This window comes from Coturnix japonica, chromosome 20, assembly GCF_001577835.2.
Source record: "Coturnix japonica isolate 7356 chromosome 20, Coturnix japonica 2.1, whole genome shotgun sequence".
Taxonomy (NCBI): Eukaryota; Metazoa; Chordata; class Aves; order Galliformes; family Phasianidae; genus Coturnix; species Coturnix japonica.
In genome coordinates this window covers 4718616-4732868 of record NC_029535.1, presented here as the reverse complement: position 1 = coordinate 4732868, position 14253 = coordinate 4718616, and the positions used below count along the sequence as shown (strand labels likewise).

General features: G+C 52.6%; 1 protein-coding gene across 4 annotated transcripts; it reads left to right on the top strand.

The window, feature by feature from the left end:
• The first annotated feature begins 768 nt into the window (after positions 1–768).
• Positions 769–13966, top strand: PKIG (cAMP-dependent protein kinase inhibitor gamma). 4 transcript variants are annotated; one of them, XM_015881478.2, is made up of 4 exons: positions 769–1062; positions 6064–6131; positions 12170–12345; positions 13081–13966. In XM_015881478.2, the coding sequence occupies exons 3-4, from the start codon at positions 12195–12197 to the stop codon at positions 13158–13160; spliced, it is 231 nt and encodes a 76-aa protein (XP_015736964.1). In that variant the 5' UTR covers positions 769–1062; positions 6064–6131; positions 12170–12194; the 3' UTR covers positions 13161–13966. The 4 variants fall into 4 exon arrangements, with proteins under 4 accessions (XP_015736964.1, XP_015736962.1, XP_015736961.1 ...); XM_015881476.2 differs by lacking the exon at positions 769–1062 and adding an exon at positions 1095–1278; XM_015881475.2 differs by lacking the exons at positions 769–1062; positions 6064–6131 and adding exons at positions 9920–10013; positions 10311–10497.
• The last annotated feature ends 287 nt before the right edge of the window (positions 13967–14253 follow it).

Here is a 14253-nt window from a genome sequence, read left to right as displayed (position 1 = left end):
GGTCAGCGTGGCTGCAAGGACTGCGAGGGGATTTTGCCTCTTCGAGGTCCTTTCCCTTTCGTCAGTGCCTCCTTGGAGCCGTCAGGGCGTTTCCTGCACTGCTGGCTGCTTTTGTTGGTATTTTTATCTCTTCCTGCATGCGATGGCAGGGTGTGGGTATCAGCAGCTTGCTGGCAGGTGGCACCAGGCCAAGAGGAGAGGGCTGATGGCAGACAGCGGCAGAAGGGCTCCTGCAGGACCTGTGTGGTGCCCTGCAGGGTGTCGGGCTGTGTGCTCAGCCTGAAAGCAGACCTCCCCTGGCTCCAGCAGAGATGGATGAGGTCTCTCCAGCCAAGTTTATGTGTACTTCTTCTCCCACTTACAAGGCTCATACCATCTTTACAGTGGAAAAAGACGCATCCTTCATTCTGTTGGCCAAGCATTTAGTGCTATTGAGCCTCGGTTCCAGGCTGGACCAGCAAAGGAGGAGGAAGCACCTGCCCCACTTGGGTGCCTGCAGCTGCCCACTACCAGGAGGGCTGTGCCGAGAGAGGACAGTGAGCACAGGACATCAGCTGTGTGTAACTGTCACCTGCTGCCATCTCACAGGCAGCTGGGACACACAGAGGTGACACCACTCAAGGAGACACTCCAGGGCAGAACTCCTTCTCCCCCTGGCCGTGAGCCCTGCCAGCAGGGTGTGCACAGAGGCAGGTGCTTGGCAAGCAGCGCTGCCCTGCCCCAAACACCGTCCCCTTAACATTAACGTACTGTCATCAGCTCCGAATTTCACCCGGCACGGGGCACGCTTCTCGCAGTGCAAAAAGCATCCCGGAAAGACGCGTACAAAGCTGTCTGCGAGACGGCCCCGAGAGACAGGGCTCAGCACGGCGGTGCGGGGCGGTGCGGGGCGGCCGGCACTGTCAGACAGCTGGGGCACGGCGAGGAAGAGCCCGGCAGCCGGAGCCGCGCACCGAAGGAAGGATGTTCGGGCACACGCAGCTGCCGGGAGATGAGGTTACAATGCAAAGCTAAACAAAGATCCCCGCGAGGAGGAAACGGATCCCTCCCGCCGCCTGTAAGGTAGGAGCCGAGCGGCGGCTGCTTGACATCATCAGGCCGAGCATTGGATTACAGCAGGCAGGGACTCACCCGGCGGGGAGCAGAACACGCCCCTCGGCCCCACAAGTGCAACTTCATTTAGCGGCTCCCGGAGCGAGGAAGCCGTGAGCGTGGAGCTGCCCGCAGCCATCCCGGCCGCCGCTTCCAGCCCCGCTCCTCCGGAGGCGGCGGGACGCCGTAAGTGCTCGGCCGGGAGCGGGGTGCGAGGGCAGGTGCTCGGCCGGGGGATGCCGGTGGGTGGTTGCTACGGACGTAACTTGTGCTGCCCGCGGCGGGGCTTTGCTCGGTGCGAGCCGTGCGCTGCGTCTCGCTTTGGAAGTCGTCTCGCTCCTCGTTTGCTGCGGAGGGGCGGCGGGGAGAGCGGCTTTCGCGATCACAAAGGACGGCTCGGCGACCCCCACGGGCACTTCCAGCATCCTTTCTGCCTTTCGCTCGTTTATTTTAAGAAACCGGCCAGACCGGAGCCCTTACGACATCGGGGCTCGCTGTGCCCCTCCGGGAGCCGCTGGGCTCCGTGCCCGTGGCCACTCGGGGCTGCCCCGAGCCCTGGCAAAGCCGAGAGCCTCACAAACAGACTTGGGGACTCGCTGGCATCCAGCTGCCCTAGCAAGTGTTTTAAGAGGCACAGACGTGGGATAAAAAAAGAACTGCTGTGCGGTGGTATTCTCAGGGGACTCTGAAAATTCCTCCGGCTCGGAGCTGCGTATCGTTCTCCTCCCTCCGGTTTCCCGCAGGCAGCAGGGAGTGAGCGCAACACCTCGCTCCGGGAGGGAAACGTTCCCGTTGTGTCGGGAGGGGGCAAACGCACACGCAGAACGAGAACCACGCACGGCTGTGTTCCGTGGGGGAATGGCCGTAGAATGGCATGGGGGGACAAGCAAGGAGGGGATGTGTCTGTGCCAGGTGAGGCTCTGGCAGTGACACGGAAGCTGCAAGGACGGCTCCAAGGGAGTGCATGGTTTCAGGCTCTGGGCTGTGCTTGCCCACGGTCAGCATAGCTCTTTGGATGGCTCTGAGTGTGCTTTGGCTGTTCGGGGTCTTGGGTGGTCCCCTGTGAGCAAGGTGGGCCCTTCCAGCTGTCTGAGAAGTTTTATGTCTGCTGTAATCAGGAACAGGGTCTTGGGGAGGGAGGATGCACCGGGGATCCCCAATGGCTGAATTAATTCATAGCACAGATACAGACTAAATGGCCATTTATGAACGTGGCTCTGCCAGTAAAGTTCCACATACCCCGAGCACAGGACAGGGCCCAGAGCTCCAAGTCCCCCTCTGTATGTATCTTCACTCCGAGGGTGAGAACTGCAATCCCTCAAAGAACAGGAGCTCATTACAGTAAAGTACATAGGCTGGCTGCAGCACAGCAGAAGCACAAAAACCCAAAGATATCCATAGGCCTGCATCTTCCAGCAGCTCAGTATCACAGTGGCTGATTCTGACCAGGTGTAAAGGCTAAAATGAACTAGCAAGCATTGTTTTGCTTCCCCTTTGCCTTACTCTCTTCTACCAAGGAAAAGAAAATCTACTTTTGAGCCTCCTTGAAGGCATGACTGCACACACGGACTCACAACCCTGCCCTCCAAAAGGCAGCTGTGAAAAACATTGTCCAGGTTGTTATCGTTTTCTGGGGACTCCCATCTTTCAGGACCAGTGATCACAGCACCGACCCCTCCAACCAAACCCTAAGTGCTATCCCTATCTTCCAGGGGTCAGGCACAAATCTAATGGTCCTCCTGGGCTCACACTGGTCTGTAGCACAACCAGAGGATCAATCTGCAAAGCAATAAGAAACAGCTAAAGCTACAGCACAGCTTCTTATTTGCCTTTCTCTGCCACTCTGATGTGGTCTTCATTTTCATGTTCAAAGCCTGAATGTGGTTGTTGCTCCACACTGCTGAAGGTATTTTTTGAGTCACCAAAGCCATACACATAGAGCAATCCAGACAAGTTTTCCAGCACAGTATCCATCCTTTAAAGAGGATGAGAGAAGGAAATAACAACCAACTCATAAAGGGAGGTGCTCCCCTGGGCTTACCAGTGCCAGCCAGTGCAATGGGGAGGGTCGGCTGCTGCACGTACTTTGTCCCCAGCTCCTCCCAACGGCAATGACAGAGAGGCACAGACATCACTGCAGGGCTCAGCCTGGGACCTGAGCAAGAAGAGCAGCACTGGACTATGAACTGTTTATTCTCCCACTTCAAAACACACACTCCCTTTCAAGCCTTTGCACCACTTATTCCTGGCTTGCTCTGCATGTTCCTAAATCCTTCCTTCCCAGCACAGCCCTGAGAGGTGCGGTGCTCTGCCTGGCTCCTCCATGCCCACACATTGCTGGCCACAATCTGCTGCCATGGGAGCAGGCCAGCACTGAAATGCCAACAGTTGTTGATGTTTGCAATGATGTAATAAGCCAAACATCCCCACCGGAGAGTCATCAGCTTTACTGGGATTACTCTTTCCACAAAGTGTAATTAGTCTGTGGTGCTCATTGTCTCTAGATATCATTGGCAGTAGGAGTTCAGAAGGCATTTTATTGGATAACAGCTCATTATGGAGGTAGCTAAACTACTCTGCTTGTAATTATGAGGATATTGCATTGTAAGAATTATACAGCCTCCTGGTTTAGGACAATTAGTAATTGATGAAAAATATTTCATCATAATTACAAGTTTTCTTGCACTTCTGAGCCAAGGATGCCAGTTATATTTGGAGATAGGATACCAAATGAGATAGTCTTTCAGACTGCCCAGGGAGGAGCAGCCCCTAAGCTACTCACTGATGCATTTGGATTGATGTTTACCTATGAGTCAAGGTAACAACCTTCTGTCTGCCATCATCACCTTGGTCAAAACCAGAAGGGATTTCCTCTCTAGATCAAAAGCAGCACCTTAACATCTGCTGTGCAGAACAACACTGAATTCTGCTAAAAAGAACTCTGAGCTTCTTGGAGCATGTATTCATTTTGAAGCAATGTGGTGAGAGAACTACCTTTGTTTTGTGTGTATATACGTGTTCCTTTGGGGTAACAGCTGAAAAAAAGATAGAGGCAATTTGGATCTCAAACTGCATGCACCATACTGATGGCAGTGCCCTTGCAGTTCACTCCTGAAGAGCAGCTATCCATTGGACATTTCCACATAGGTCCCTATAATCCATAGTGCCTAATCTGGTCCTACAGCGCATCAAAGAAACACAAAACATTCTTCACAAGTTACTCCCACCCTGCCTTAGTCCCGCTGCGGCAGCTAGCCCCAGTGTCATCCTTAAAGCCCCCACTCCCTGCTTAAGGGAGTCTGCCCACACTGGACCCTTGCAGCTCTGCCCATCACCCAGGGCTGGGTGGATGGAATATGGAGAAGATGAGCAGGGCATTCCACTGCCAAAGTCCTTAACTAGGGCAGTGAGGACAAACATGGAGGTGAGGCTGGGGCTGCAGGGGTGGAGAAGAGCGGCTGCTAAAGGGTCCCTCCCTCCAAAATCAGCTCTTTTGAGTGAATAGGGGGCTTCTCCAACACCCCAGCAGGTACAGGATTGCTTAGTGATGGCTCTTCCAGTTCACAGCATCCTCATTCCAATTTGCTTTAAGCATCTCCTGGCACAGCTCTGTGGATTTTGAGATGTTTTGCAACTCATCTGAAGTGCCAGAGGTTTGAAGTGTTTGGGCTGCACGACACAGGAGCCAGAGTGAGGCAGGAAGGCAAAGGAGAGAAACAAAGGATCAAGGATTTTGAAAGCTGGCTTTCCTCCTTCCTGCTTTTGTTTGCCTGGTTGGTACCCCAAAAGGGTAATGTATATTCCCAGAGTTGTGGGAATGCTGTTTCTTTTCCTGTCCAGCATTTCCAACAAGCACTTCACCATAAGTGGAGTAAACAATAACAAAAGCATGTTGTCAAATCCTTGCTCTTTGTTTGGATACTGTCATGATCATCATTAGTATTTTCCACTTCTGTAAGCCTGTCATCTGCAGATCTCAAAGCCTTACAGGTATGTGAAACATCCAGTGAGGAAGGGAAGTATTAATAGTTCCATTTAACAGATGGGCAAAGTGACATATAAAAGCAGCAAGTGCCCTGTCCTTGAAGTAGGGATGGAGCCAGTGAGCAATGTTCAGCTCCAGCTATGAGTAAGTTTTAGAAGTGGGACAAGGAATAAAGAGGAAAGCTGCAGATCTGACCTGGTTTGGAAGGTGATGAATTATTGCAGTCACAGTGATCCCAGCTCAGAGCAGGCGGAACTGCTGAATGAGCTACTGCTCACATTCTTAAATGGTTAATCTCTTGCTTTTTGGTCTGCTAATATTTGTCCCTGGGAGCAAGAAATAAAAAACAACCAGCAGTCCGAGATGTTCCAAAATGTCCAAAAGCTGAAACAGCTGCTAAAATAAGCAAATGTCTTGTTGGCTGGGCCCTGCAGGTCAGGAGATTGCAAGTCACCCACAGATGTTAAGGCCGCAGAGGAAATGTCTGAGAGGGGCCTGGGGACCAAGGGAGAAGGCACAGCTGTGCACAAAGCAACACAAGGCAAACCAAAGCAGCTGCCAGCACCAGGCAAGCTTCCCCTTCTGCCTCAAAGCAGTTGACATGAAAGTTTCACTTCTTTAAATGGCAGCAGGGCTGCAAATGATCATTTGTTTGTACCCCACTGCCAGAACCGAACCCACTTAACCTTCCTGTGACGCCAGTCAGGGGATTGTGTGCCCCAATGCACCCACATCAAGAAGAAAGGAGAAGTAAGACCAAAAGGGAAATTCTCCGTGAGCCCAGACCACTGGGCAGGTTTTGCTCTTAGACCCAGCAGGACAAATCTCTTAGTGCAAGCCCTAAAAGCCTTTCAGTGCTCCTCTTGATGCTCACCACCCCCAGATCCCTCCCCTGTTGTAGTCACAGGTGGTGGGAAGAGCCATTGAGCTTTATGCTTCCTAATAACAGCACAGACACTTTTCTTATATTTGTTTTCCTTCCCCAGAAGCCGCTGCCCTGCTGTGTGTGAAGCCTGTTTGAAATCATGCCTAGAAGGAAAGTCAACTAAACCAGGTAGGGATTCCAATACAGACTGATAACATTTTTCTTCACAGGAAAGTTTTAATGCAAGAAGGAAAAGGGGTTTTTCCTTCCTGTTTTGCAATAAGTCAACAGCTCTGTGCTCTGCACTATTAGTTGCTAGGAAGGTGCTAAGAGGAGACAAACACCTGTGGTCCTGCTGTAATGACTTTCCTGCTGCACCTTCCATACCTCCCAGCTATGCACAAGCTGTGTCACAGCACCAGCTCTGGCCCACCCTGCTCTCTCTGCTGCCTGCTCTGCACAGAGGGTCACCCCATCAAAACACAGGAACTCCCAAAGCTGAGCATCTTTCTGACGCTGGTGTATGGGGTGAGCCTGCCAGCTCAGACAGTCCTCCTGTGCCCCTGTGCTGCTCAGAGCCTCGCAGTCACCTTGCTGCTTTCTTGTCACTCATGAGCTGGCTGCACTGAGCTGGTGTTTGCAGATGGAGCAGTGACAGATCTCTGGATTCACTGCTGCAGGTCCCAGAGCAGCTCACCTCCTGCATCCAGCATCTTCCCACACATGCTGGAGACATCCTCTGCCTGTCTATTCACCTCCCCCAGTACTTCAGAGGCATCTTGGTCACCACTTCAGCTCATATCTCAGATCCCACATCCCTCATGAGCAGTGGCGCACAGGGGATTTGCCCTGCTCACAGCAGGGCTCAGCGGCTGCTCCCACCTAATGCAGTGCACTAACATCCTCCCCCCACCACAGCAATGCTGTGAGGTGTGTGCATGAGGACAGAGGGAGCTCTGTTCAGGTGGGAGCTGAGCAAGGCAGCACAGCCATCAGAGCTGCTGCTTTGGGTGAGAGGAGGTATGGAGCCACATGGAAGGGCTCAGCTCACCCTGCAAGCTTGTTTGGAACTCTTGCACATCCCACATGAACCACCAGCAAACAGTACGCCAACCCTGTGAGCTTCACAAGTGATTTTCCTCTGTACAGCAGCACAGATAACAGGTCAAACACACCTCAGGGAGCAGAGCTGAAACCATTTTTGTTAATTAGCCCACCTCATTCCACTGTAAGGCTCCTAAGAACTGCCCTGGTTTATTGCTAGGGAATCAGCACAGCCCTGCCCCTAAGGAGGCTATAGGGCCTGTCACACTGGCTCATAGAGGTGGACACAAGATGCAGCATGAGCATGGCACCCTGTGGGCTGCATAGGTGTCCTGTGCCTTCCTGCCAGCACCACTGTACCATAAAAACCACCAGCCCTACTTACCTCCATGTTTGCAGAAAGGCCCTTCTCCACTCAGCAGCCATAACCTTCCTCCATAACAGAGCCATCCCACCAGCAACTGCTTTCTCTTCACCTCCCTTTATACACCAGGGCAGCCCTGCAGGGAGGCTGCATCTCATCACTCTCAGGCTCACCAGCATTTTCTCACCTGTGCAGCCCACAGGGTGCTGGGCACATCCTATGCACAGCTTGGGGTGGTCATGGTGCTCTGGTGTAATCAGAAGAGCCATGGAACTGTTGGGTACTTTCCAGCCTTTGCTGGAAAGGTGAAGTGAAAGCAGGGGCTTTTCTTCCTGGGGAGAGGAGTCTGTGAGGATCCAAATGGTCCAGCCATGCTGCAGGGGGCAGGGCGGGTTTCTGTGCCCATCACAGGTGGGAACAATGCTCAAGTCCTTCTAGGACGTGGGTACAACAGCAGCTGTGAGACTGCTGCAGCTGAAGGGCTTTAAGTGCCTGCTATTACTCTGTTTTGACATTCAGCCCTTAGCAGACCTTCCATGCAGCCACAGTTTTGCTCACGTAAAAGAGAATTCACATACAAAGACAGAAGGTTGGGAGAAAGTAAAGCTAAGAATAGTGGTGGAGTGGAGCTCACTCTTTGCAGCACTGAAGGGGTCTCTGTGGGACAACAAGGGGAAAAGTGCATGGGTGGGTATCGGGCAGCTCTATGCAGAGGTATGTCCTCCCATATCAGGATCAGCTTTAGGAGGGGAAAATGGGAGAGAAAGGCAGCTCATATAACCTAGGACAGGTTCTGTGCCTGCCCCAAATCTGGCTCAGCTCCTTTTGCTGGAAAGGCACTTTTAGGGTACACCAGCTCTGCCCCAAGAGATGCTGGGAGCCATCAACCCTGCACATTTAGGGGCTGCCCTGGCTCTGTCTCCCTGCACCCCATGGCTGCCCACTATGGGGACACAGTGAAGCTGTGTGATGTGGAAAACAAGCTCAACCTGGGAACCAAACACAAATACAATCACCATCACAGTAACTGACTCCAAATACATGGAGGGACCAATTACTTCCATAAAGCAATAATGAAGAAGCTGCAGAAGAGGCTCATAATACAGATGAGATTTGGATGCTGAGGGGAGGGAGGAGCTCTGGAAAAGCTCAGTTGTCAAGGAACACTGTGATGTTTTCCGTGGTGGAGGATAACGACTGGCATCCTTGTGCAGCAAATATGAGGCTGGAGTGTGAGCCAGGCCAGTGCTGAGTGACGCTAATGAAGCGGTGTCGGTGTGTGCTGGGGGGAGCTGAGTAATGTTCCCTGCTCCCCTGGGACTGCTGCAGCACGTCAGCCTGCCCCGGGTGCTAGGGGTTGTCTGACACCATGAAACCTTGCCAGGGCATCTCCTGTGTCTGCAGGGAGCCAGGTGATGACCAGGAGGGAGGGATGGAGCTGCAGAGGTGCTGTGGGACAGCAGAGACAGGCGTGGGGGTCCCTCTGAGCAGGATGTGCTGAAAAAGGGAGAAGCTGAACAGAAGGTGTGTCAGGCCCTAACCCCTACAGGAGTCCAAGCCAAACATTAAATCATAGGCTGAGCAGTGAGTTACCAGTGCTCAAATGATTTTCATATTGCAAAATAGGGCCAAAGCAAATGACAGTATCTACTTTACATGCTAAGCCTCCATCTCCCTGCTGTAAGTCCTCTCCTGCTACATGAATGACATTTTCCCCCAAGTTCTGGAGAACCCTAAAAGCTTTGTTCTTGCAGAACCCTTGCAGTGCATGGAGGTGCTGTGATGTCAAACAGCATCACCCGGTTTCTGGCACTGATCTAAGCTCAAATGCATGGGGGGTCTTGGGCCACAGAGAGGCCTGGTAGGCACTGGTACAGGTCTAAAAATACTCCCTAATCCTGATAACCCAGCCACGGAGCCCTCCTGCTTTGATGTGCAACCTCTCATGCATGTTCCCAGACCAGAGCCTATGGAAAATTCACTGACATTCCATCTGGAAGCTGTCAGACAGTTGGTGGAAACCCCCTGACCTCAAGTGCTGACTTTTGCCCTGTGGGATTTTTTCCCTCCTGGTTGGATGAGGCTCTCACAGTGGGGAACCTCGCAGCAGAGCACAGGGAGCACAGAGATCCTGGTGCTGCTGCCTGTGTGCTCTACCAGGCTCCCTCTGCAGCAAACTGTCTTACTCTGTAAATATTTTACAAGCCCAGCAGGGCTACTGGTTATGTTTTGCTGTTGTTATGGATCTGTCCCCAGCAGGATTGGGCTAATAATAGCCCAGGTATCCAGGAATGAAAGGGCGAGAGACACAGCACGAAGAGCTCAAAGGCACTGAAATGCTCTGTGCCCTTGTCCATACAAGAAGAGGTGGGATGTTATGCCTAAACAGAAGAAAAGGGTCAAACCCCTCTTCCCCTGCTGACCATTGACACAAGGTGAAGATTTCAACCTAGAAACATGGCCAGGTTTAGATTGGCTTTGGGGGTTTTACGCTTCCCAGGGGCAAAAGGCAGCAGGTTGATCCTTGGCACAGACACCCAAAAGAGCAGGAGCTGGCATTGTGGGTCAGGGATGGTCCAGTCAGAACCCTGCCATGTGCACAGAGCTGTTGGCCCCAACGGCCACTTGTAACGGGCAGCAGCAGCAGCAGCAGCAGCAGAGATGTAAGTGTGGGGCTCCATTTCCTCTGGACTTGGGTTTAACATCCCAGTGCAGGCCCGTGCTGGCTGTGGTCAGTGGGATGATCCCTGGGTGCCACAGGAATAGGGACATCTTTGTGTGGTCCTGGAATCAGTGGTAGGCACTGGCTGCTCAGTGCTGCGATCACCTGGGTGTTTAGAAAGATATGGCCCCATTCCCCGCTCTGTAAAGGGAAATGAGGTGGGCTCAGGTGGTTCTTGGTGCCAAGAGATGCCAAGAAGCCACTGCTGTATTGAACCTTCCCACGTCCTCCCTTACAGCCCCTGCTATGCTGTGCTGGCTGCCGTAGGGGGTGAGGATGTCCAAGCAGGACTTGAAGTCACCCTTTACCATTTCATGCCACCTGTGCCGCAGACCGCTGTCCAGAATTTCTTCTGACACAAAAGTCTTCTGCAATTTGTGCAAAGCCAGGTTAGAGACAGAGCAAAATTCTGAGGAAAATATGAGGTAAGAGGGAAAACCTTCCCATTTAACCTAGGCAAGGGGCAGATACAGCATCATGTGAAGGGCTTCCTTGAAACTGGAGTCCAGTGCTGGGTGTGCCTGCAGAGCCCATCCGAGCCCTCTGACTTGGACCTGGGCCACATTGCCTCAATGGGTACACGGTCCTGTGTTGAGTTTAACCCTCCCATGGTAATTCCAGGCCACTGTGCTCTTGAAAGAGGCACTGAGAGGCACCTCAAAAGTGTCCTCCTTTCAGATGGACTCTGAGTGCAGCCCAGGGCTGGCAGCAGAACCTCATTCATCCTGTTTCATTCCCGTCCTCACGAGATTATATAGAAAAATAAGCTGAGGCCAAACAGCAGCTGTGGCAGAAAAAGCTGATCTCAGCAGGGCGAGTGAGCTTGAAACTGCGGGCTCTGGTGTGGGGAGCTGCCCGGAGAGCCGCGCACCGGGAGCCGTCGGGGCCGCCCCGTGATAACCGGGTACTGCCGCGGAGCTCCGGCGCCACCTCCCGGTGGTTCCTGCGGCAGCACTCGGTCCGTGTGTCCGACGGGCCGCGATCACCCACCTGCGGGGCTCCGGGGGCTGTGGGTTTGCCGAGGAGCTGAGCGCAGCCCCGCACCCTCTGTATGGTCGGCTTCCCCGGTAGGGAGATCAATATTGAGCAGCGTTAGTGCGGGAGCTGAACAAATGTCTCAGAGGGGCATCAGCCCTGCGACACAAAAGCAAGTGGATGCAAGATGTTAGGCTTTTTTAATTAGCCAGCAGTGTTTCTGATCAGCTCCGAGTACTGCCAGCACCAGCAGGGCAGTGGGCAAAACAAGTGGGCCACTGATCTCCAACTTTTGCAAGGAAAAGCAAGTCGGGTGCCAGGCTGAGTGAACAGAAGGAAGCAGGAGCACCCGATTCTCAGCACGGAGGCAGCACGTGACCCGCTGGTACCCAGGCACTGGGATGTTTGCAGTGTGTTCCCAAAGCTGCCGAGCTCCCCACTCTACATGCTGCCAAACCCTCACTTAAATGAAGCCCTGAACACCCTCCGGGCTGTACCAGGACCTGGCTGGTGGCTCGCGCTCATTGTGAGCCTTTCTTTGCTCTCTGCGCTTGGCAGCGATGGGAGCAAAGGGATCCAAAACCTTTGCAGTAAGGTTGATTTTCACAGGGTAAAGTGCTGCTTCTCTCAAAGCCTTCTCACTTGACACATGAATGTGACAAACACGGCAGCACTGATGCAAACCGCAGTGTCTGTAAAGCTCACAAGCTCCTGGACCATTTGGGTGAGTGCCTGCTAGAGCCCTATTCCTGATTACTAATTCAGGTCAGTTCCCCCCTTAGCACTGCAGAGCCAAATTCAGCCTCCATTCAAAGCTCCCAGGGCAATTGGAGGAAGAAGGGCTTAGGCCAGGCTGACACCAAGCTGAAATGTGGAGCTTTGAATCCAGGGCTTGAATCCTCCCCTTCCCCAGAGCAGGAGGCACATGGTGACAAAGCCGATGGCAGCAGAGCCAGCAGCAGCTCGTTACCTGAGAGTCCAGAAGCCGCTCTGACCGGGAGCGGAGTTACAGGGACTATTTTTTCATGCTGTAATTTAACTCCATGCAGTAACCTAACCCACACAGAGCCATGGCTCAAGGCTGGCTGAGCACCCTTGATCTCAAAGCTGTTTTCTCCGCAGGATATTGAAGGAGTATAGAGATGCGATGGAGGTAGAGTCCAGCACGTACACAGACTTCATTTCCTGCGACAGGGCTGGCCGGAGGAATGCTGTCCATGACATCCAGCGGGATGCAAACACCATCAGCATGCGCAAGCTGACCAAGGACATCGGCGAGCTTGGCATCGAAGGGGCAGGTGAGGGGCTGCAGGCACTGGGGATGGCACAGGACACCCCACCTGGGTGGGTGCAGCCAGGAACTACAGCAAAGCAAAGTCCCTGGGAGCCAGGTGTGGTGGGGGGATGCCTGGGAGGGTCTTTTGCAACCAGCATCATGGTCCCAGTGCATGACCACCAAGCCCAGGGCCTGTTTTTGGCTGGTTTGTAACAGCCTTCCCAGGGCCAAGTACACATTAGGTACAGCTTTGGCTTCATAAAAATCATGTATATGTGAGGGGGTGTGCTGTGACCCCAGCTGCACCTCTTAAAACAGGTCCATAACAGCACATGTCTGGGCATCTGTCTACAATAAGCACTAACTGGAGCTCAGCTGGCAGCAAGCAGGCTGGGTACCTGCCAGGCTGCCCATGTGCATCTTGCCCTTACAGGTTAGACACAGAGAGCACACTCCTGCTTTGAAAGGGACTCTTGGTTTAGGACTGTTCTATTGATGCACCCTGAAGTAAAGTCCTGGCACTTTCCTTTGAGCCCTGAGTCGCCCTCTCAGCATCAGCAGATATTCTGTTTTGAGAAGGGCTTGTGCTCTGGGAGCACCATGAGATAACCCGATACATTTAAGCCAAATATCTGGCTCCAGGTGGGCTGCAATGGGGCTCCAGCTGGCAAGCTGAATACAACCAGCTGTGGTGATGCCTGATCGCTTGTATCCCCAGCAGAGTGTAACTGTGCTTTCCTCCCACTCCCTTCTGCAGAGGGTGAAGAACCCAGCACTTCTTCTGAGTGTGACCCTGCAGCAAGACCAAAGGAGCAAGAAAGCAAACCCTCCCCATGAGAGTGCACAGGGGGTGGGATGGGGCAGCAGGAGGGGCTTGCTGTGAACATTAAGCAAGAATCTGTTATTGAACCTATGGACAAAAGCCAACCAGGACCAGCAAGATGTCTGTCACATCACTCTGCTGCAGCTGTTTTGTTTCAAGAACTGCAAGATACTGCACAAGGACTGGCACCTCCGAAAGACTTCTGCTCCCATCCCTGATGACTTAGAGCAACACTGCAGCGTTTGTAGTGATATGAGCCATTCTCAAGATGCCTTAGTTGCAATTTTCCCCTACGGGAAATAAACTATTTCAGTAATAATATACACTGTCCTGTCCAAGGTACCTTCCCACTTTGCAAATTTAGACTATTATTTATTCTGTTTCCATAGGTTAGAGGTTTAAACAGTTGTTTTCTCCACACATTGCCCTCATCCTGCATCTCACCCCTGAGCTGGCCTCTGGACCAGGGCAGGCAGCAGCAGGGACTGGCTGGCCCTGCAGCCATGGCCAGACCCATACAGCCCCGGGAAGGACCAAAGCACAGCCCCACATGGATGAGTTCCACTGACAGACCCAGCAGCATCAGCCACAGGCATCTTTACCTTTGGGTTTTAGTGTTTTAAGGCATTGTTAAAGGGAGGGGAGAAACATTTTGCTGTTTTGACTGTTGAAATTCAGGCTTAACTTTGCAAGCTGTTAGCTGAGATTATCTCTGGTAGGATCTCACACCATTCTTTTAGGAGACATGTTTTGTGTTAAAGATGGTTTGATAAAACTATATGAGCTGTTGGAATAAACAACACAGCCTTTAAATACTGAAGGTGTTCTGCCTGGACATTTCTTCTTCCTTGGTTTTGCCTTGTAATAGGTAGGAATGCAGGGGGTTACACCAGCCCCTAATGGGCAGATTGGAATCCATATTACAAGCAAGGACATCTACTGGCCGTATTTCCCCACCCAGGAGCCTGGCAGAGCACTGGAACAGCTCCAGCCCCATGGGGCATTGCTGGGTCCTGAGCAGCACAGGGGCTGCATCTCCTTCACAGCCTTGGAAAGAACTGAACACCATGCTTGGGATTTGTCAGAGCAAACAACGCCATAAATAAG